Below are 24658 nucleotides of genomic sequence, written 5' to 3'. Positions count from 1 at the left end.
TGGACTGCATCTGCATCCTCCTGAGGCCGCATTTGTAGACCGATTATGTTACAGCGATGCGACGAAGACTGTCCAAATTCGAAGACTCTGACAAATGCAGCCGACAAATTTGTCCTTCATTTCCCAAGATTTGAAGGATGGGTCGGGTTCATCCTTTGTGGCCCAGCCTATCCCAGAATTCATAGTGTGGCCCAGCCAATTAAAGTTTCCAACAATGGCGGCAGCTAGTTAGTTGAGATATTACTGTTATTACTCTTTCTGGGTCACAAAATAAACTTTTAAGATATTTTCAGGTGAGAATGTAACTGTGTAAACTTCAAATATTTGCTTGGTTTATCAACACACCACATATTTGCAAAAGTGCTTGTTTTTGGAGACGTCTGTTACCCACCAGCTCAATAGCTAGTTAGCCGGCGGTTCAAGGCTCACTAGAGCTGGCGAGAACACCGAACTCCTGGCAAATCGTTCTCAGATCCCCGTCATCTTTCGCTACTCAGGTTAAACATGATATATAAGTCACTTAGATAACTTCAAAATCTTATTGTTTGGCTTTTTTCAATGTTTTATTTGTTCCTGAGTAAATCAGTTTGGTTGAGATTAAAGTTATAGTTTTTACACAGCTGAATAAACGTCACACAGAAAACTGATTAAACAGAATTGTGAGATGGTAGAAGTGTCCTGTTATATTTTAGATAGCAAGGAGCAGACAGCTGAGTTTATTAATCTTCACTGAGACAATCTGCAAATTTCATTAAAATTAAAAAGAAAAACTATCATCTTGTCTTTATTTTTAGTTAGCACATACCTTAAACACTTCAAGCTGTAAGCTAATGATAGTAATATAAGAGCAGATGCATGCTGGTGCAAAAAGCTGTACGTTTTATGTCCACAATCTGATTAGTAGACAAATCGACTATCAAAATCATCGTTTGTGGCAGCTCTACTATGAGGGCTACTTGGTCATTGTGCTCACACATTGTTTTGCCCTGTTCAGTAAACTCTAACTTTAAGACAAAGTCTACAGTTTTGTAAAATGTGTACATTTCTACGTACACGGTACCGTATAACCATATGCAGCGTACATACTGCAAGTACATTAATAAGCAACAACTTTTAATTTAAAACAGAGAAAATTTACAGTGAACAACTAAACTGAAAGAAATAAAAAAGAAAAGCTCTGTGCCAAGTGGGCCAGTGAACCCTGGCGGCAGCAACATCTTGCAAAGTGCCCCCTCAGCAGTCCACATACTAACACTGAAGTCTCTCTCTCTCTCTGTCTCACACACACACACACACACACACACACACACACACACACACACACACACACACACACACACAGAAAGCAGGCTTGGTCTCAGCACTAATAAAAGCTCTGTATATCAGCAAGCCAGGCCGTCCGTTATATTGGAGGACAGCAGGCCAAGGTTTAGACACAGTAGCAGAGGAAAGGGCAGACCTCAAACAGCTTTATTACATTATAGACAGGACATGGTGATCTCTCAGTGCATTCATGTTCACACCTTTCCACTCCGCTGCTGGACTGAAAACTGCAGGGGTTTGCTTCCACATGGATGCCAGGAGTTAGAAATATTTATGGGGGGTTTTAGTATCTCGCCTCAAACGGTTTCTGCACCATCAGGATGTCGAAATGGCTAAATTGTTATATTGCAACATTATGTACTAATACTAATTTAATAATTGTACATGTAATGCTAATTTCCAGTTCTGATCAACAATAACTGATGGATATTGTTTTTTAAATATCAGTTATCCATATCAACTAATCTACACCATTACATAGCTCACTGGTAACATTTTTACACTGTTTAAAGTGTGGCATACATTTTGAACTTTTAACTTATTTTTATGTATTTTACAGCTTGTCACACTGACAAAGACCTCCCCCACAGCCATTCACACTACACCAGAGTAATGTAGCAATAGATAAACAGTTATCTGACAGAAGATAACTTTTTACAACGTGTTACAAAATCTTTCTGCTTTATAATTACAGGACAGTTTGGCTATTAGAAGTTTAATTAAGTTCTTACAGTTTAAGGCCAAAGAGTTGTGCTGACAGATTTCTTTCATTAACTCCAAAAGGATTTCTTCATTATTAAGAGAAAACTGAGACATACTGTTGAAACTGCACTTCTTCTTCTTTTTCTTATAGTGAGATATCTCAGAGATTAAATGTGCAGTTAAACTACTGACAGAAACAGGAGTTTCACTGGTCTGGCCCACTTAAGACCAAAGTGCCACATATGTGGCCCGTGGTGTAAAAGGAGTTTGACATCCCTGATTTAAACACTTTTTTCCTATGCCTAAGTACACTCACTCACACACACACTCCAACAGATGCCCTGGGGGCAAATCAGGGTTCAGTATTTTACCCAAGGATACTTCGACATGTAGAGTGCTGTAGCTGGGTAATCGTCCACTGACCTTCCCATTGGTAGGTCTACTGGTTCAAATATTACTGAATCACTGAATTCATCCAATATGACATGCAGAAACCAATGGGTGATGTCACTCGTTTAACTACAAGTTGTGGTTATCCACTGCCTCTACTGTAAACTCAAAACATGGACCACTGGCCACCCATAAGCCAAACTATCAGAAAATAGCAAACATATTCTCACCTTTTCTTGGCCCCAGTGTGTGCGGTAACTTGTGAAATAAATACAAAACAAATGCGAAACAAAACAAACTTGTAATTGCCCTCTGATGTAGCTAGCACCACATTCTCATTAAGATTTAACAGCATTTCTAGTAGATAATGGCAGTTGGAGTAAGTATGAGTCCCACGTACTAATGAGAAGGGAATGAATTTTAGAAGGGAGGGAGGGTGGGGCAACAAAAAGAGAACAAAACGCTTGCAGTGAAGGGGAGTTGTGTATAAATGGAGAACTGGAAAAGGAGTGTATGAGGTGTGGTCACGCTCTTAACATTCAGATAAATTATCTCCAATTAAACACATCAGCTGTACGTTCCAATTTTCTTATAAAGCAATGCTTAAGAATAAAATTTTTTTTAAAAAATACTGGTGACCGCCAGTTCTACCCCTCAGGATCCTAGCAGATACAGCTATTGTATCAATTTCAAAATCCTACGTCACCTACATGGCAAGTTATCGCATTCCCCACCCTGAATGTCCATGCTGCCCTCCCACCCGCTCTGCAGGGTGACGACAATACCCCATCAGCCTTGTATGGCTAAGGAGTAAAAGGGTGTTGGATGATGTCACAACCATGTGATGGTGGTGTTTAGCCTATAACTACTCAAGTCAAAATTACTTCACACACACATTTATATTTAACACACTCATGGTATTTTTAGAGGACTTATATAATCATTTTGGGCTGTCGAGAATGAAGAAAGAATCTGTGAAGACTTGTAGATAAGACAGTCTGACAAAACTGTTACGTAACAAGCCTATAAATATCTTTAGACACTAAAAATAAAAATGATCCACGGTCTTTTTAATGAGCTGGATCCAGGTGGTGCATTTCCAATTGTTTTCCCTGGTTTGATCTGCTTTGATGCCTCCTAACAGCTGATTGGCTGTGAATGCTGAGCTGAAAAGAAGTGACAGGAGGTGATGAACTGAGATGAGTGTGTGTGTGTGTGGGGGGGAAATGACATAAGACATGGAGTGAAGCTTCAGTAGCCATGCGACTTGATTTGTTTTATTCTTTCACTCATCAGCTCTGCTCTTCTCGCCTCCTTCCCATCCGCCTTCTCTGTTCGATCCCTCCGCTTGTTGCCTTTGAAGTTCCTTCCTTCCAAGTTCAGAATGCAGTGTCTTGAGAGAGTGGAGGGGAGGAAGGAAGAGGAAAAACCCCAACAACTTCAAAGGGCTTTTCTTGGGTTGTGGGAAGGTGGGGGTTATTTTTAGCCTGCTGGTGCCCACTTAAAGGCTTGAGTTGAAGATGAAAGAAAAAGGGGAGATAGAGGAGAGTGCACAGAGAGTACATGCCACATGATCGTTGCTGTCATACTAGAATGCTATTCACAAAGAAATGTTTTTTTTATGCAACATGTACTGTGCTGAACACTTTGCTGCGGAGTTCCTGATGCTTTAAACCGGGGGTCCCCAACTCCAGGCCTCGAGGGCCAGTGTCCTGCAGTTTTTAGATGTGTCCGTGATCCATCACATCTGATTCAAATGGCTAAATGACCTCCTCAACATGTCTTGCAGTTCTCCAGAGGCCTGGTAATGAACTAATCATTTGATTCAGGTGTGTTGACCCAGGGTGAGATCTAAAACCTTCAGGACCCCTGCTTTAAACGGTGCATGCGCTTGCATGTTTTGTTGAACTCAACTACCAACTACATCTGAGTATGTTAACAACACAAGTTACTAAATATATTCGAATAGAGGCTTGATTTAGAAAGAAAATGCATTACATGATGAGAGGTTACATATTTTAGGTGAATTAAAAACCAAACCAAAGAAAAAACATTATAAAGTGCTAAACAAATGTGGGTCCGTCTCCATCATAGGTAGTATGCTAGATGGGGCATCCTCCATAATTTATTTGTGAAGTCCTGTTATTAAGGCTCAAGCTTGGTGTTTTTCACTTTTGTCATTGTGCTCTTTAGAAACCAGATGGTACAGATCACACCATGATGCCGCACAGTCATTGGCTAACAAACTCAATCACAGGTCAGCCAGTCTGCATACACTGAATGCATAAAAATGTACAAATGTATAATAAACTCATCAGAAACATGAATTCACTGAGATCAGCAGGTTTTGCCCTTGTAGACATTAAAAAGAATGCATATTTAGGGCACTTTTGCAGTGGCGTCACTTGTCAAATCCAGGAGCTACATCAATATTTTATGGAGGCTCATTACCGCCACAGAAAAAAAAAAACTCATCCAAAATTTCGAGTTAGCTCTACCAGTCAGGAAGCTCTGTGAAAGTATATAATTTCCTTGTAACAACAAAACTGAAGCAGAAGGCGGAAGGCATCAGCTGTCCAACAGTTCCACATAAACACATTGACACCTTTTTTGCAGTTATCATCACATTTAAAGCTGAAGAACCTGGCACCAATGTGTTCACTTTTGCAATACATTGGTAACTCACTGATATTGTTACTACCCAAATGTGTCTGTGCCAACTGCTACTGGTTAAGAAGGAAATCACATCCTTCACAGAGATTCTTGTTTGGGAGAGCTAACTCAAAAACTTTGAAAATAAAATTTTTAGGGATTTCAAAATTTCAGAGACTAAATTTCAAGTTATGGATATCCCTTTTTTTTTCAACAAGCTTCGATAATCTTTCACATTGTCTGTACGAAGAATTCCTGATTCTGGAGAGTGTTTTCAGACAAACTCATGTCTTCCATGCAAACTACTGGTGAGTACAGCAATCTGCTAGTGCATAAAAGTAATCACAATGCAGTGAAATAGCTTTAGCTCCACCAAATCTGATCTAACTGAAAGCATAATGCTACATTTGTTTTGTTAGTAATAGCCTGGTCCCAGCATCAAAGAGTTAAACACGCCAAAAAGATGTTGCAAGTCACAGCATGCAGTCATTCTTGTGCATGCTCACAAAAGCAATTTGTGAGCATTTGTTATGTAAGTTGGAAATTGTGAATCAGTTCACAACTTTTAGTCCTTTGTTGAGCTCTTGCATGGGTTGGAAACATAGCATTTCAATTCAATTCAATTCAATTTTATTTATATAGCGCCAAATCACAACAAATGTCGCCTCAAGGCGCTTCATAGATACAGAGAAAAGCCCAACAATCATATGACCCCCTATGAGCAAGCACTTTGGCGACAGTGGGAAGGAAAAACTCCCTTTTAACAGGAAGAAACCTCCGGCAGAACCAGGCTCAGGGAGGGGCGGCCATCTGCTGCGACCGGTTGGGGTGAGAGAAGGAAGACAGGATAAAAGACATGCTGTGGAAGAGAGACAGAGATTAATAACAGATACGATTCAATACAGAGAGGTCTGTTAACACATAGTGAGTGAGAAAGGTGACTGGAAAGGAAAAACTCAATGCATCATGGGAATCCCCCGGCAGCCTACATCTATTGCAGCATAACTAAGGGAGGATTCAGGGTCACCTGGTCCAGCCCTAACTATATGCTTTAGCAAAAAGGAAAGTTTTAAGCCTAATCTTAAAAGTAGAGATAGTGTCTGTCTCCCGAATCCAAACTGGAAGCTGGTTCCACAGAAGAGGGGCCTGAAAACTGAAGGCTCTCCCTCCCATTCTACTTTTAAATACTCTAGGAACAACAAGTAGGCCTGCAGAGCGAGAGCGAAGTGCTCTAATAGGGTGATATGGTACTACAAGGTCATTAAGATAAGATGGGGCCTGATTATTTAAGACCTTGTATGTGAGGAGCAGGATTTTGAATTCAATTCTGGATTTAACAGGAAGCCAATGAAGGGAAGCCAAAACAGGAGAAATATGCTCTCTCTTTCTAGTCCCTGTCAGTACTCTTGCTGCAGCATTTTGGATTAACTGAAGGCTTTTCAGTGAGTTTTTTGGACATCCTGATAATAATGAATTGCAGTAGTCCAGCCTGGAAGTAATAAATGCATGAACTAGTTTTTCAGCGTCACTCTGAGACAGGATATTTCTAATTTTAGAGATGTTGCGCAAATGGAAGAACGCAGTCTTACATATTTGTTTAATATGTGCGTTGAAGGACATATCCTGGTCAAAAATGACTCCAAGGTTCCTCACAGTGTTACTGGAGGCCAAGGTAATGCCATCCAGAGTAAGAATCTGGTTAGATACCATATTTCTAAGCTTTTCAGCGCCGAGTACAATGACCTCAGTTTTATCTGAGTTAAGAAGCAGAAAGTTAGTGGCCATCCAAGTCTTTATGTCTTTAAGACATTCCTGCAGTTTAACTAATTGGTGTGTGTTATCTGGCTTCATGGACAGATAGAGCTGGGTGTCATCTGCATAGCAGTGAAAATGTATGCTATGTCTTCTAATGATGCTGCCTAGGGGAAGCATGTATAATGTAAACAGAATTGGTCCTAGCACTGAACCCTGTGGAACTCCATAATTAACCTCAGTGTGTGAAGAGGACTCTCCATTTACATGCACAAATTGGAGTCTATTAGATAGATATGATACAAACCACTGCAGTGCAATACCTGTAATACCTACAGCATGTTCTAATCGCTCTAATAGGATATTATGGTCAACAGTATCGAATGCTGCACTAAGGTCAAGAAGGACAAGCACAGAGATGAGTCCACTGTCAGAGGCCATAAGAAGATCATTTGTAACCTTCACTAAAGCTGTTTCTGTGCTGTGATGAACTCTGAAACCTGACTGAAACTCTTCAAATAAACCATTCCTCTGCAGATGATCTGTTAGCTGTTTGACAACTACTCTTTCTAGGATGTTTGATATGAAAGGAAGGTTGGAGATTGGCCTATAATTAGCTAAGACTGCTGGGTCTAGAGATGGCTTTTTGAGTAAAGGTTTAACTGCAGCCACCTTGAAGGCCTGTGGTACATAGCCGATTATTAGAGATAGGTTGATCATATATAAGATCGAAGAATTAATCAATGGCAGGACTTCTTTGAGCAGTTTTGTAGGAATGGGGTCTAAAAGACACGTTGATGGTTTGGAGGAAGTAATTATTGAAGTTAACTCAGAAAGATCAATTGGAGAAAAAGAGTCTAACTTAACATCAATGAAACTAAGAGTAGCTGTAGATAATATTACATCTGTGGGATGATTATTGGTAATTTTTCTCTAATGATAAAAATTTTATTTGTGAAGAAGTTCATGAAGTCATCACTAGTTAACGTTAAAGGGATGGTTGGCTCAACAGAGCTCTGACTTTTTGTCAGCCTGGCTACAGTGCTGAAGAGAAACCTGGGGTTGTTCTTATTTTCTTCAATCAGTGATGAGTAGTAAGCTGTTCTGGCTTTGCGGAGGGCTTTCTTATAAAGCAACAAACTATTTCTCCAGGCTAAATGATGATCCTCTAAATTTGTGACACGCCATTTCCTCTCCAGATTACGAGTCATCTGCTTTAGGGTACGTGTTTGAGAATTATACCACGGGGTCAGGTACTTCTGATTAGAGACCTTAGTTTTCACAGGAGCTACAGTATCCAGAGTCGTACGTAGTGAGGAGGTGAAATTATTAACAAGATAATCGACCTCTGTTGGGGTAGCGTTCAGATAGCTGCTCTGCTCTGTGTTGGTACAGGGCATTGACGATGATAACAGTGGCTGGATTATATTCTTAAACTTAGTTACAGTGCTTTCAGAAAGACATCTACTTTGATAAAGTCCACTCTCCACTGCTGCGTAATCAATTATTGTAAATGTAAATGTTATCAAGAAATGATCAGACAGGAGAGGGTTTTCAGGAAACACTGTTAAATGTTCAGTTTCTATGCCATATGTTAAAACAAGATCTAGAGTGTGATTAAAGTGGTGGGTGGGTTCTTTTACATTTTGAGAGAAACCAATTGAGTCTAACAACAGATTAAATGCCATGTTGAGGCTGTCATTTTTAGCATCTACATGGATGTTAAAATCACCCACAATAATTATTTTATCTGAGCTCAGAACTAAATTAGATATAAAGTCTGAGAAATCAGACAGAAACTCTGTGTAAGGCCCAGGTGGACGATAGATGATAACAAGTAAGACTGGTTTCTGAGTTTCACAGCTGGGGTGGACAATGTTAAGCATCAGGCTTTCAAATGAATTAAAAGTCTGTCTTGGTCTTTCATTAATTAATAGACTGGTGTGAAAAATTGCTGCCACACCGCCCCCTCGACCTGTGCTTCGAGATTTCTGGTAGTTAGAATGACTCGGGGGTGTTGATTCATTTAAACTAACATAATCATCCTGCTGCAACCAGGTTTCTGTAAGGCAGAGTAAATCAATTTGTTGATCAATTATTAAGTCATGTACTAACAGAGACTTGGAGGAGAGAGACCTAATATTTAATAATCCACATTTCACTGTTTTACTCTTTGGTTCAGATGTGGATACTGTATTGTTCTTTCTTTGTAAATGTTTAAGTTGTTTGTTGCTGGTTTTTAGTTTGTTTTTTGTCTTTTTGGAAGCAGACACAGTCTCTATGGAGATGGGTTTTTGGGGGGGTAGCAGGAGGAGAGAAGCTGCAGAGAGGCGTGTAAGACTGCAACTCTGCTTCCTGGTCCCAACTCTGGATAGTCATGTTTTGAGGGGTTTAATAAATTTGTCCATATTTCTAGAAATGAGAGCTGCTCCATCCAAAGTGGGATGGATGCCGTCTCTCCTAACAAGACCAGGTTTCCTCCAGAAGGTTTGCCAATTATCTATGAAGCCCACATCATTTCTGGGACACCACTCAGACAGCCAGCAATTTAAGGAGAACATGCGGCTAAACATGTCACTCCTGGTCTGATTGGGGAGGGGACCAGAGAAAACTACAGCATTTCATTTCATTGTAATGCAAAAAAAAATGAGCACAGAGATTATCTCATGTTGTAATTCTCAGAGTTCATGTTGCAACTTTGATGAAATGTGCACATACACTTGAATTCAAATGGAGAAAGCAAGCCGCAGAGTTAAAGGCAAACAACTGTTTGCTCTGCAAACAGGGTTCAACCAAAATGGCTAATGGATGGGACTTTAATACACTAAGTACATTACATTACTCAGCCATCTATGTCCAGAACACAGTATAATCAAGGACTTACTAAACATTTAGTAAGGCAAAGGTAAACTCGAGGCAACAATGAGAACCAATCAAGGAAACAAAGGTAAAATCCACAGACAGAATAAAAGATGTACATTTTAGCAGGTTTGTTTTGTACTTTGGGTCTGAAAAGTGAAGCCAAAGCAAAAATCTTTTAAACCTACATTGTTTTTAATAGCCAGCAGGGGGCGACTCCTCTTGTTGTAAAAAGACTTGTGGTTGTAGGGCCAGTGTCCTGCAGGTTTTAGATGTGTCCTTGTTCATCACAGCCATTTAAATGGCTAAATTACCTCCTCGACATGTTTTGAAGTTCTCCAGAGGCCTGGTAATGAACTAATCATTTGATTCAGGTGTGTAGACACAGGGTGATATCTAAAACCTGCAGGACACTGGCCCTACAGGCCTGGAGTTGGCCAAGCCTGCTCTATGGGGAAACGGCCCTCGGCTTCATTGACCTGTTACCTTAGTAAACACTGTCCTGATGAGTTTATGGTCTCAGCTGGTAGTTTCAGATCTTACTGAACAAACAAAACAAACAAAAAATGTCATTATTAGTCGGACAGAAGAATTATCCGGCCTCACTGGCTAACGATTGTCAATCATAAGTCAGTAGCTAATGAGAATGCAGTGTCCTCGTTGTCACAGTTAGTAAAGCAAAGGTGGATGCTTTCCTACATTAATGTTGCATGGTTATTAGGACTCAAAGCAATAACTTTGGCTACTGTAGATTTAAAATTACTGACCAAGTCAATGTCTTAAGCAATGATTATAAACGCTGAATTATAGTAAGGCATAACACAAGATGAGATAATATTTAATTTCCTGCCAAAATATTAGATTAAAAAAAGTTTTGATAATTGCTTACAGCACAAATAAACTTTAAGTGGTAAACAAATAACATGTATTACAGAGGGAAATGGGCTAGTTAATGAGTTGCCATGAGGCTCAAGTATGGTGCCCGTCAGGCTCTCCAAGCCATGTTTCTAAAAAGCCCACACTCAATAACTTCAAAGGTGTTTCCAACCAGATGGGGAACATTCATCAAAAATCCATAAAACATGTTACCTGACACTCATTACTCAGTTAATGATTTTACCATTCCTCATCTATGTTAATATTTTGCATAAAGGCCATAAAAGAAGCTAATAACGTGGTGATTTCCCACGATGATTACTTCCTTTGCTCTTCAATTCTCTCATTACTTACTGTGTTATCCTCATTATATTCTTTCTCATTACATTCCCCCATTACGCCTGCAATCATTCTGTCAGAGGAGCGGTCACATTTTTAAATGGCGTAAATTTCAGCTCAAAATAGGACTCCTTGTGTTTGTATGTTTACACAGAGAGGTGGTGACTAATCTCATATCATCCTTCATCTGTTGCTGTGAGTTCGCCACCCACCATATTCTCATGATGGATTGCCAGTATATAAAAAGCAGAATCTTCAGAGGGAATCCCTAATGTGACAGGGTTCAACCAAATGACTAATGGATGTGGCTTTAATATACTCAGATCAATCACCTTCAGGACATTTTAGAAAACCACTTCTTTTGCTGGAATTCATTTGTTTTAGAACCCTCTAAGTTGTATTGTTTTACCAAGCTGAATATTTTATATTTACCCTTTCCCATTAGAAAAACTTCAACATTTTAGTCTGAGACCCGTGTTTTCCTGATCATTTTTATACACTAAGCTGTCTCAAAAATGATGGAAAAGCTCATTGTGTTGCTTGTATGTAGTCTAAGGAGCTTGGAAAGAAAAGCGTCTGGATTTATTTAAGTTGCTTGAAGACGTTTCACCTCTCATCCGAGAAGCTTCTTCAGTTCTAAGGTCAAATGGTGGAGCGTCCCAGATTTAAGCCCTATGGGAGTGTCCCCCCAAGAGGGACAATGAACCCCCTAATGATCCTCTACCTAATCACACGAGCCAAGGTGTAAAAAGGGGTGTAGGTCACAATCAGTTTCAGGTGAACTCATTGTGAAACCTAGCCCCACCCTATCATTTCCTGAGGTCACAAGGCCCAGGATGTGAGTGGGCGCTGTAGGTAGTGCTTCCAGGAAATAGCCACACTCTTGCTAAAAGGTCTTACCTTCTCCCACCTAAATACCAACATTGAACAGTGCACCAAACTGTACTGGGTGAGTTTACCTTGCATTAAGTAAGCAGGATGCATCACTTCTTTTTTTAAAAACATGCTGTATATTCTCTTCATTCAGATTACTTAGAGCCCGACCGATATAGGCTCCTTAAGATTAGTCGGTATTTGCTTTGCTATTTCAAAATCTGATCAATTGGCCGATATTTTTTTCTTTCAGACACAGAAAAACACAAGGGTTCCCTAAAAATGTGTGGTGTGCAGTACTTACTAAGATATTATGACAATACAGTTTAAAAATAAATTGGTTTTACTGTCCCAACAAGTAGTGGATTACTTGTTTATGCTCTGCTCAGAACAGCTGATTGTGTTTTTGCTGTTGCCACCAGCAAACATGCAGAGTCCTTTGGTATAGTTTTTTCATCCCACTGTCACCAAGTGCTTGCTCATAAGGCATCGTCTGATTGTTGGGGTTTCTCTTGAATGCTTTAGGGTCTTTACGTTACAGTCTATAGGGCTGAGGCGCTGTAGAAATGCAAGTGAACTGTGCAAGTGAAACTATGTGGCATCAGTAATCACTTCATGGTTGAAGGGTGTTTCTTCAATCTGTTTTTTACTTTGCACACACTGAATTGTGGCCTTTCCAAACCAACAATACTAAAAAGAAGTCAGCAAACAGACGAACATGTGAGGTCTCCTTAGCAGTTATCAGCCCTTCACACAATCCTGGTTGACTGCAGACTAGATGGTACAGTTTGGATCCTATAAGCATGTATTTTGATTCAAGTAGTTTTTTTAATTGCCATAGTACAAAGTTGACACCCATGCTACTCAAAAACCTGATAAGAACCAGCACAAAGTAAAAGGTGTGGACTGACTAATATCTGAAAGCTTGAAAAACTTTTAGTACATATTTAGATTCCAAAACTCCAGCTCACAAACTTACCAGCATTATGTACCACACTTTGTATTACTGTGCAGGCTACTAAGCAAATGTCCACATTCAGAAAGGTGCATTGACCTTTATGAGTGTGGACAGCTTGATGCCAAGAAGCAAAGACTGGGTCTTACATATTGAGAAGCACAATCTGGTGCTATTATCCTCTATGATCTGTGTGTGACTGTGTGCACAGATTTGACTGGGTACCAATCAAACACAGCAGCCACAGTGCTTGAACGGTGCCCAGCATCCTTCAGTGGTGCACACGAGGCACACACAGATATTCACAATAATAAAATATTCAAATATGCACACCAATTGAGCTCCAGACGCTAAATCGTTTCAACATGTATTGGAATGAAGCGTAATAATCACAGACTCAGCCGGATTTGTCTGACTTTTCGTGTGTATCACAAGTGATGTTGCCCGTGGAAAAGACACGTCTGGTCTAAAATGAAGATCCAGTGTGACGTCTGCCATGTATGTTCCCCATCTCCCGGTGGAGCCCAGTGCTTTACTTACAGCCCCTCGGGCACAGACTGACTGCTATTTAAACAGTGCTGGTGAGCAAGAAATATGGCACAATCAGCTCCCTCAGTGATACTCACTTTGATGAATGAGCTGAGGTGTAAAGTATAGATTACCATTTTTGTTGTAGCACTGAAGATATATATGTGTGTCTTTCGCTAGAGGGCTTGGTATTATGTGTGTGCATCTGAGTGCGTGTGCATTGCATATTCTCCCTTGTGTCTGGGCTTTCAGATTTTCTGGAGTGATTGTACGTTTTAAATTCCTCCCCTCTCTCAATTGTCTCATGGTGAATGTACACAGGCTATGGACTCCATTTTTCCACTCTCTCAGTGCCAGCCAGCCACCCCCTCCCAGCTCGTCACACAACCCCAGAGCAATTTGCGTTTCCTCCCAGGAACCAGGAACTTTTTGCTCGTTAAACAAATGTGTTAACCAATACACTGTGAAGCCACTCTCTGTCATTAACGGATTATTTTGTAATGTATGCAGAAATAAAACTACATTTAAATGACAAATATTGTTTTACTGCAGTGATCAATGGCTGCTGACTGGCTGACTGAGTACGCTATGAATGCTTACCCATTAAGGAAGAATAGTTCATGAAAGGTGGAACAGTTAATGAAAGTCCAAAAATGTATTTAAAAGTTTAGTGGAAAGATTTTTTTTAAGTCCCATGTGGTCTTAAAAGTAATTAAATCTAGTGCTGTAACCAGGTACGGGAGATGACATTTCCATGATTATCCCACCCACCAAACTGGTCCAGCTGGATGAAACAGGCATCAGTGAGCGTAATAACACTATTAGGCACACTAAACACATCAGGGATGTGGGTGGTGATTAACCACATTATTGCATCATTTGATCTCCCAATTTGCTCGTAGGCAGAAAGTTGTGTCTTAAAATTACATTTTAACATAAGACTGCTATTGGTGGAGCACAACTCAAATGAGGCTTTAACATGAATTCATTTCAAACCTTATGATGTTCTTTAAGATGCCTGCAGACTGTCAGATTTTAGTAATCTTATAAGTTTATCGCAACATATGTGAAATATGGATCTAACAAATGGAGCTTCAATTTCTTCTTTGTTGGACTTGCAAACATTTTGTTTTGCAAGTTTGCAAGTTCAGGATCTCGGAAGTGCACAAGATGGTATTCCAGATCAGTCTCCAAGCAAAAATTTCACATGCTCTTTTGCATGTATGCACATGTGGCACACCAACATTTCAACAAACTCTTAGGATGCAAGCACACGGTGATACCACTTACTTCTAGATCCAGACATGAGAGAGTTAGTATGGGTTAGGAGTATCTTTTTCTCCTGCTTTTTCATCTCTTTGTAAACTTACCAAATCAATCCATGTTGCCATTTAAAGTCTGTTAACCTCTTTGTCCTCTGCAGGAGTGTGCCTCGTGCTGGGTTGCATGATCTTCCCCGATGGATGGGACGCCGAGGTGATCCGTGACATGTGCGGGGAGCAGACGGGAAAATACTCCCTGGGCGACTGCTCTGTACGCTGGGCTTACATGCTGGCCATCATGGGAATCCTGGATGCCCTCATTCTCTCCTTCTTGGCCTTTGTCCTGGGCAACCGGCAGACGGATTTCTATCTTGATGATCTGCAAACAGACAACAAGGGTAAGTAAAGGAATAATGAAGAGCAGTGCTTTAAAAAGGATTAATTCGAACTAAAGACAACATGTCTTTCACTAAATTATTTCATTTATTTTCTAAACTCTCTTAGGCAAGCTTTCTTCTCATTCCTTTAAGTAGACTTTAAGAAACAGTCTTCAGGATGGCTACTTAAAGAACATTCAAAGCTCTTTTTAGATGTTGGCTGCCTTTTCTTCATATCTCAGTCAAGATGATCCCAAACTGCTTCAATAGTATTGACTTTCGGACTCCAAGAAAGCCAATCCTTGACTAATAATGATCCATTGTGTGTATTTCTATCCAGGTATTCTTTTACTGCATTTACTGAATTTAGAAATGGTTAAAAATCTATCGTAATCCTGACTTTAAGAAAGTAGTAATAATGAATAACTATGGGGTAAGACTGGAAATGTCTGAGCTGAATGCATCAAATCTGGTAGTGCTAACCGTCCACCCAGTATGCTTGCTGCAAGAGAGACCTTTTATAAAAAGATGGCCTCTGAAATTGAAGCCAGTGCAAAAGTGTATTAAACTTCCATTTGTTCTAATAGCCATCAGTGGGGGCTCCTATAGTTGTAAACATAAAGCTTATTTCTAGTCTTATTTAACACACCGCCTGCAGACTTCTTTTTGAAATTCATTATACCATATTACATGGTGACTCAAAGAAAATTCCACTGCAGGTACAAATATTTGTGACTGTTTAATTACATGCAGGTGACGCAAACGGAGAACCTAACAGTGGATTCACAGGGGGGTGATGAATAGGAAAATCAAAGGAATTCGGAATTATAATAACAGTTTTTAAAATAAATATTGATACTAATAATTATATTATCATAACATGTGATTATAATCACATTATTATAATCGTATATGTTACGATGCTGGTACATATGGATATATTTACATGCATAGGCTATTATCAGTATAGTAAGACAATGTTTGTTAAAATAGATAATAAATCAGGGTATAATTTAAGTATCACTCATATGATTAACAACTTGCTTTCAAATTGGTATTCAGTGCCTTTGTTTTCTTAGTCAGCTTCTACACCAGTAAGTAATTATTAGTAATTATTCTTAAAAAACAAAACAAAAATGAATATAGCGATGGCAACAAGCCAATTATATACAATACTGTCCATACAGTTAACTTAGTAAGATCCTGTTAGGAATAATGGCAGTTTTCTAGCTAACCTGTTAGCCCGTTATGCTAATATTTAAATCTTATTATAAAATGCAGAAAACCACTGTTTAATTAATTCCATCAACCGACGGCAAAAGTCACTCTCCTAACACTTAAACACAGAGTATCACTGTTACTGTAACTCAAAGCGCAACTTTTCATTTTAAACCTGCTGATCTTTGATAACTACTTTTCCAAGTTTAATCAAAAAACGTAATTTATTTCACTGTAATACAGTTATTAGCTGATTTTATCCAATCTTTCTTCTCCAGTTGCAACTCTTTAAACCCCATTACTGTAAAACCTACAGAGAAAAACAAACAGACACATGTAGCGTAGTTCATAAAAGTAAATCAACTCAAAAGGTGAGTTAGGAAAGGCAGTTGTTTTTTCTCCAAATCTCATTTTTTAGGGCTTTTTTTGTCCATTAACATGAAATTTGCCCTGCTGAAAAATGAGTACACTCCAACCTGACCTAAGTATCTTCAGCCAAATTGCATTCAGTGCTGAATTTAAGAGTGGGAGCAAGTCCTCCAGAGGATTTCTGACAGTTTGCATGATGTTGCATCAGGACAGTCAAATCGCATTGTTTCAGCTGTATGAAAAGAGAGGAAGAGGAGGGAAGGAACAGCAGAAGGCAGAAATGAAGGGGGGAAGAGTAAAAGATATTGTAAAACATTTTATTAAATGTCCTTAAATAAGGTGTACGTGTTTGATTCGATCCCACACACAGAAAATAGAGAGACGGGCAGAAAGAAGACGATCTGCAACGGTGGACGAGAGTGTGAGCGACGCAGAGACAGGGAGCACGAGTAAAGGAGTAAAGGAGAGAGGAGGAGGGGAGAGGAAGAGACTGAGAGATAAAGAGAGAGAATAGTGACATAAGATGTCTTGGTTCTCTGATGATCTATCTCCATGATGGTTTCCATGGTAACTGGAGATATTCCAGTGCGTGGGCGTGTCTTTCTCTTCTTATCTGATTAACCTCACTGACAGTTTTAGTGATTTTACCCATTTAATGCTTCTAATGCTTCACCAGCAGAGTAAAGTTTCTCTTGTCACGCACATTCTTTCATAAAAGAAAAAATGTCCCTGTAGATTATAGCCTGGGAACAGACCATGGGACTCTTTGTTGGCTATACACGTGACAAAATAAACTGAGTTTTACAACGGGAAAACTGGATCAATAATAAGCCTATTTAAGGGTCATGTTTACATATACAGTGCACACTTTGAAAATGATTTTCTGGCATAAATATGAGTTACAGTTTGCTTGGGTGTTAGAAGCTTCTCCAGTATCTCCAGGCCTGATAACTTTGAATCTCAATCTTGGTTTAATACAAAGCCTCCGCTGGCTAAATGAAGATGAAAATATTATCATATGCTGTGAAAAACTATTTGTCCCCTTCCTGGTTTCTTATTTTTGGTCTGGTTTTTTTTTTGTTTGTTTGTTTGTTTGTTTGTTTTACATATTTGTCAAACAAATTTAGTATTAGACAAAGATAACCTGAGTAACTACATCAAAGTCAAAGTACTACCATATGAAGTATTTAAATGACAATTTCATTAATTAAAGGGAAAAGTTATCCAAACCTCGTCGTGACCGTTCCTTCAAAGTAGCTGAATTAAAACAAAGAGTCGGTGCTGCAGAGAGTGGGTCACGGCACTGTGAAAGACTCACTGCCAGAGGTCACATTCCCAGTTCACAGTCTGAGTTGTGAAGTTTACTTTTTCACATAGGATCAGGTAGATTTCTTTTTTTTCTCTTTTTTTTGCCTTAAGTAAAATCATCATTTAAAAACTGCATTTTGTATTTACTCTGGCTATCACTGCTGATGTTTTGAAATATGCAAATAAAAAAACTGAATAGAAATCAAGAAGGAGGAATAAAAAAATAAAAAAAAAATCCCCCTGCAGCCTGCACTTCAGTTTGGTGAATTATTGGCTGATTCACTTGTTTTCTCAGAATTCCCTGTTTCTGAGAAACCATTGGAGGCCTCCCCATTGGAGGGGAGTAGATCTGTATCTATGTTGTTCATATTTTTTGTTCTCTCTTGAGTAAAGCACTTCGTACCATGTTGTGGTATTCCTGGAGTTAGGGTTAGTAAATAAAGAGAAACTAACTTTTTATTTTCAAGGAAATACAGAACACAGATTTGAGTTACCAAATTTAGAGCTGGATACAATTCTTAACTTTAAATGAAATAAGCTTTCTTGTTTGATCATTATAGGAGCCCTATTATCCTTCAACATTAACCCAACCATTGGGTTTCTTAACTGCTTATTAAAGTAAAATTACCCACAAAGCTCTTTTTACACAAAAAGAGTAAAATGAATAAGAATAAAAGTGCCTTAAAGCAGCTTGTTTCAGACAGAGGATGAACTGAGCATCTCCATACTAACAATCATGCAAAGCTATACTTTTGTAGAGTCCAAGAGTAAGTTTAGGTTTTTGTTTTGAAACATTTAGTGTAAAACCTGCTCAGTTTACTGCATCACAATATCTCTGTCGTTTAATAAAAGTTTCATAAAAAGAAAAAATGTGGACGTGGCACAGACATCGATAGTAAATGAATGACCTTCTGTTTGTGCCCTTTTTGTTTGTTTGTAAGTGGTGACCTTAGCTTAGCTCATACTTACATAAGCATATTCACTCAATGCACAAATGCACTTTTTCCTGCCCCACTGTGTTTATGCCAACACTATTGTTCTTTTCTGTCCTTGCAGATTTTGCAGTGTCAAGGGTAAGTTGAGTTTCTTTATACATTCAATGTGCGTTATGTCTGAAGAATATATCTCCTAATAAAGAATTGTCACTGGTAATATTTGAGAAAACAGTTCATTTTTAAAAATTACTTTTATTATTTCACTATAAATATTTGTTTTTAGTCGATCGAGCGGCAGAGCTTATGTCAGTTCAAGTTTAGGTTAGGTATTCTAAGTTTGAATCATTTAAATATTAAACTCTGTTGGATATTTCTCACAGGAAATACACATATAAAAAGTTCAGCGCAGTTTCTTTTTGTGTAGGTAGCTGATTCATAGTTATACACCAGAATCTCCTGATGCTCTTCGCCTTGACAAACTTCGACCTACACAAACTGAACCAAACACATTTTTTCAACAGAAGCTCAAAACCATTTCACTTTGCTTTTTCCAGATTAACAAGTAAAAAAGTACTCCCAGTTTATATACTGTTCATTTTGCTGTCCAGTTTCTAAACAAAAACCTCCCTGCTAACCTCAAACAAAAATGCTGATTTTGGAGTGAAAAACACCATAAAGATCTTAAAAAGCTGTGAAATGTTCAAAATGTGTAAAACACAAAGTAGGATTAAATCTAACCTTAAATTGAATCTAATTAGACTTATTTGGCAGATTTGGGCACAGTTGAAACAATCCAGTGCTTATTCTCCAAAAAACAAGGAATCATGTGGTTTACAACTCTGTGGGCTTATTCAAAACAGTTTTAAACCAAAGGTAAAAGATTCAGACGGCTTCTGACTCTTTCTTTTTATCAGCTGAACTCAGAGAAGCTCCATGTAAAAATGTGAGACAGGTCGAGGTTTTCCTGGGAATTTAGTGGCAACCACACAGTACACTACTGCAATGTAAAGAAATGGTACATTTAGACACAAATTATTTTATAATAATAATCTTTAGTATTTATTACTATTATTATTATTATTGATGACATTGTTTTCTGTAGATATGAATATAGGTTTACCACGATAGCCCTAAAACCCCACAGGTCTAGTTTTAGTGTTTCCAAAATTACCTTAAAGGCTTATTTAACCCTTTAACGCCTAGTGTATCATATATGATACATACAGTTTTTTGCCAGTTTTGGGGACATCAACATCATCAGTGTAAAAAAATTAAGCAAAAGAAGGTTAAATAAACACTATTTTCAAACAATTTGAATTTTGGGGCAATTATTTCATAATTCAGGCTTTAAAGGGTTAAAAATTAAAATAAATCTTGTAAGAACTTTTGCTCAACCCCATATATAATATTATTGTTCAACAAAGTTGATGGGCTGTTGCAATAGATGAAAGGCTAAAAGAGAAGCTTTCCACAATGTTGCTCAGTAGTAGTAGTATGCTTGTAGTGCTGTTAAACATTACTGCATTTAATACATCAAGACTCAATTTTAACAAGTCTTTGCTTAAACTCCAAGCCACAAAACTGTTTCACAAAGGTTATTTTCTGCTTTATGTTTTTTTACACTCCTGCCCACACCGTTAATAACTTTGGTTGATTTCACCTATAAATCTCACCCATAGCTTCATTCCTTTTGAGCACAGTAGTGAAGCCTCTGTGTTGTTTCCTTCAGATTGAGGTGCGGGACAGAAGAGAGCCACGATACGGAGTACAGCGTCTTCACTGAGGGCACTGGACAACTTCTCTTTCTCTGTTCTTCTCTTTCTGCCCTTCTCTTCTTCTCTTCTCTTGTCTCTCCTCTCCAATGATCAGGATATCACTCAATCTCAATGCAGACACCAAGTGTACAGGATTCTATAAGATAAAAAACAACAACAACAACAACAACAACAACAACAACAACAAACCACACTGGGATAAACTATATTTTGGAAAAAAAAAATTATACAAGGTTGTACAGTGCATTTAACACTTTCTCAATGAATACCTTTATGATGTAAAAAAGAAAAAAAAGAAAAAAAAACTTTACTGTATTTAAAGTCTTGATTTTTTTGTGAAAAGTTCAATCCTTAAGATGAAGAACCATAATGCCCATTTATGATTTTACTGTGGTTAATTTGACTTATTGCTATTTACCAATGTTGAGTTTGTGTGTTGTGTCCATTCATAGCTTTCAGAGAGCAGATTCTCGATACTGCTCACACACTGGTAGAGTGGAGACTCGCAATATGGCAGCAAGTCCATTATTAAATATTTAAAACACTTCAACAGGGACTCGTATGGCTCTTCATCTAAGGACTTTAAAATGTGAGAAATTTAAAGGAGTACCCCATTGCAGCTTTACAGAACCTAACATCTCTGGGAGATTCTCTACTGTACATACTTAACGATGTATATAACATTACTGCTGACGACAACAGCCGACAACAAAACCTCATGTGACTCTGCATTCGCGTATAGTATTTCTACCCTTGGTTTCAGTGTTCCTCGTGCTGGAAGAGCATCAAAGTATGTGCAAATTCACTGTGTTTCTTTGACTCCTCCCTTCTGAAGCTACAGATGGGCTTAAAAATGGATTCCTGAGCTAAATATTCACCAGAGAAGCAGAGCAACGTGAATCAAAGTGATCGTGTATGGTCACTTTGATTTCTTTTTTAATGGCACAGGAAATGAGACACATCCCTTGCATTAGCATGGCCTCAACAGAAGCCCCTTGTTGTAGTATGTCCCCATTGAGTATGGTGTACATTTTAAACTGTTTAACTTAACAGCAGCTGTCTATTCAGAGTTAATCTTTTTTTTTTCTCCTCACGCTATCCCACGATCCCCTTCTCCAGTGTGCAGTTTACTCCAGTTTATGGCTCCAGCATACAGTGATGAGTTTACTCTACAGATGTCTTAAGGCTGCATGAATATGACTGTAGGACTGCTGGCCCCATGTGGTGCAATGTTAAAAAGGTGATGTCACTTATATGCCTCTTTTAATAAACAACACTGTTTTGTAGTAGCCATAGGACCGATAGGAGGGTCACAATCCCAGCAAAAAAAATAAACAAATGAATAAAAGAAAAAGACTTTAAAGAGTACTAAAACACTTCAGACCATTAAGTCTTAACAGGGCTGTTAGACAGCAAAGATTTAAAACTCTTGTCATTCTGGGAAGGGCTGCATCCAGGATTTTCGTAGTAGAGAGTTTAAGATTAAAATCCCACCAAGGCACTTCCTGTTCTTCCATAAAATATTGGCCAAATTCAAACATAACATATGTTTGTCCAATGCATCTGAGAAAATATGGAGAGCTTATCTTATGAGAGAAAAAATTATCTACAGTTAAATCTTACATTGATGTGGCAGCAACAATTTAGAACTGGCAAGAAAATCATCAAGATTTCTTAAATAATTCTAATAAATTGTAATTCTGCTAAGCAAAAAAAAGGCTAATTTGGCTTTTTTGAAAAAACAAATATTGATATTTAAGCATATGTAGGTCAGATGTTGCCTTTGCCCTGTTCTCTGAAGTAGAATGATGACTGCTTGAGACAGTAGATCACATTTATAAGATGAAAGCTCCAGTTTTGTTTTGTTTTTTTCATTTATGGATGCTGTGCCCTTCTGTAACAACGGCCCTCACGCAAGGAACTTTTATAGTAGAGTCCCTGTGGTCTCTAAGAAGAATCTGTGCGGGTCCCTGTGGGCAAGTGCAAGACAAGCAAACTAATACCATGTTTGTAAATTTAATAACAAGATGTGTGTTCAATCTGCTGTCTATAAATGATTCTTGCTGAGGCCCTTTGAGAACAGTCGTACTGGGATCAGCATATTAGTTACAATGTTACAATGATCACTATTCCGAGCTCCACTGTCCAAAAAGAAAGTATTATCCATGTAACATTGTTACCGTGACGTGTCACCAACCCCACCCTGATTTTGTCCCTCCAACAGAGTAACTTGATGTAGCACTAGACACGCAAGTGTCATTGGTTGTTATCCATGGTGACACATGTATGACAGTGATCATTGCTACACCAGCAACTTAAAAACTATCATGTGTATAGCAATGAATCCTTTGCCAATTTTTGTGATAACCGGGGAAGTCTGTAGTCTCCTGATTTTAAAGACATGAATCTGTTTCATCTGCAAGAGCATTCAGTACTCGGGTTTGAGCTGTTGAGTTGTGACTCGACAACTGTACCCGTGTGCGCTGTTATAGCTTCCACAAGCTATAGCCAGTTGATTTGTCTGCATCAGTGACACCGATTGTCATGATACCAGCGACAAGTGGGATTCTAGCGTGACAAGCTGCAGTTGCAACGAATGATAAAGCAAGCTGCTGTAATCCAAGGCACCGTGGGGCTCTTATCCCTCTCAGAGCAGCACTTGAGGCTGACATACTGTAAATGAACCTTGTAAAGCCTGGCTCAAGTCACGACAAGAATAGAATTAGCTCTGCACATGGGTAATTGTTTCAGATGAGATATTGGCACGCTTTGCCCTTTTAAGATCATAATGTAAACCCTACGAAGTAACTGATTCTATTTGAGGGAGCTATTCATCCACCACAAGGCCAAAGTACAGCCTAGTGAGGGGCACATTATACTGCATTATAGTTAATTAGAATTCATGTTATGCTCTGTTAGGGATGCAGTGCTAACACAATCACTGTGGACCAGTAAAAGAATGCGATTCAAAAATCAGACTATGCCATTACAGCTAAGAATTTTAATTAACCTATCACAATTGTGGAATGGGTTACGGGAAGATGCCCAATATGGGTTTGAGATCAGCTCAATAGGTTATCCTGGGTATGTTATCACTATATAATGAGCAGATAGCTAGACTGTAGTGTTTTTTGTTAGAATGGTAGCTAGCTAACTCTCAGGAAGCTGTGTACACAGTACTGTATTAAAGGCTCAAGTGGAAACGATCAAACACAAGCAAGTCAAATATGCGATTAAAGTCTTTTCATTGATGGACTTAAGATGAGGTCAAAGTTTAAATCACGCATTGCTCAGCTGCATCCCTTGTTAGTAGAGTTTAGAGTAGAATAGTGCCGGTTTTCCAAGCTGGGCCTTTAAGACAATATGACAACAGCCCTTATGCTGATTCTAATGATGCTGTCCATGCAGGCTCTGCACAGACCCTTTGGCCTATATTGATCACCCACCCAGGCTAGAAGTGCTGGGCCCTCATTCAAGAAATGTTTCTTTCACTTTAACCATGAAGTAACTGTACGAGAAAAAGAAAAAAAACAATGCAAATGATTGAAAGAGACCTCATTCATTTGGTATAGCAAAACATATGTGTTTGCTTTTTATATGTGTGTGATCATTTGAGAGAACCAGAATGCTTTTTTTGTATCTAAAGTTTGCATAAAGCAGGCAGTAATGTCTCTCATGCAGTATATATTGGGATTTAAATATCTCCTATAGCGTGCATCTCTCATTTGGGAATACTTTCACAGGCCCAGGATGTATGTAACGACAAATCTACATAAAGAAAAAGAGCACGGGAAGAAAAAAAAAACCCTGAGGCCTAAATGGTCGAGTCAGGCTTCCAAGCATCATTACCTGCGTGATCAATGGTCTGGTCTCTTCTCCGGATACTCTGTTCCTGAGAACTTGATGATGAACTGAAAATATACCTTAACAAGGAACTGACAATACCTTAACCCTGATGAGCACATATTTGTACCACTTCAGGTGCCTCTAAGAACTCTTGATTTAATTCAGATGTGGTGCAGAACCAGCAAAACAAGTAGTGACACTGTAGTTTTTTCTACTGAAGACTACATACTCAGACTGAGCTCTGAAGTTAGGTGGGTTTATTGCAGATTTGAGATCAATTCAGTTTCAAGTCAAAGAATTATAGCTAAAATAATATTGG

The 24658-nt window shown here is 38.7% G+C and overlaps 1 protein-coding gene across 1 annotated transcript in view; it reads left to right on the top strand.

The window, feature by feature from the left end:
- Positions 1-24658, top strand: part of LOC146494941 (LHFPL tetraspan subfamily member 4 protein-like) — a 40512-nt gene that overhangs the window by 14926 nt on the left and 928 nt on the right. The window contains exons 2-4 of the mRNA XM_085145757.1: positions 14673-14909; positions 18840-18856; positions 20448-24658. The exon at positions 20448-24658 is cut by the window's right edge and continues 928 nt beyond it. Of these exons, the coding sequence (XP_085001883.1) occupies positions 14673-14909; positions 18840-18856; positions 20448-20501 (308 nt within the window). The 3' untranslated portion in view covers positions 20502-24658. The remainder of the gene's footprint in view (positions 1-14672; positions 14910-18839; positions 18857-20447) is intronic.

The sequence above is a fragment of the Neolamprologus multifasciatus genome, chromosome 20 (assembly GCF_963576455.1).
Source record: "Neolamprologus multifasciatus chromosome 20, fNeoMul1.2, whole genome shotgun sequence".
NCBI classification, from domain to species: Eukaryota; Metazoa; Chordata; class Actinopteri; order Cichliformes; family Cichlidae; genus Neolamprologus; species Neolamprologus multifasciatus.
Note: the sequence above shows the minus strand (reverse complement) of the source record. Positions and strands in the feature narration are given on the sequence as shown.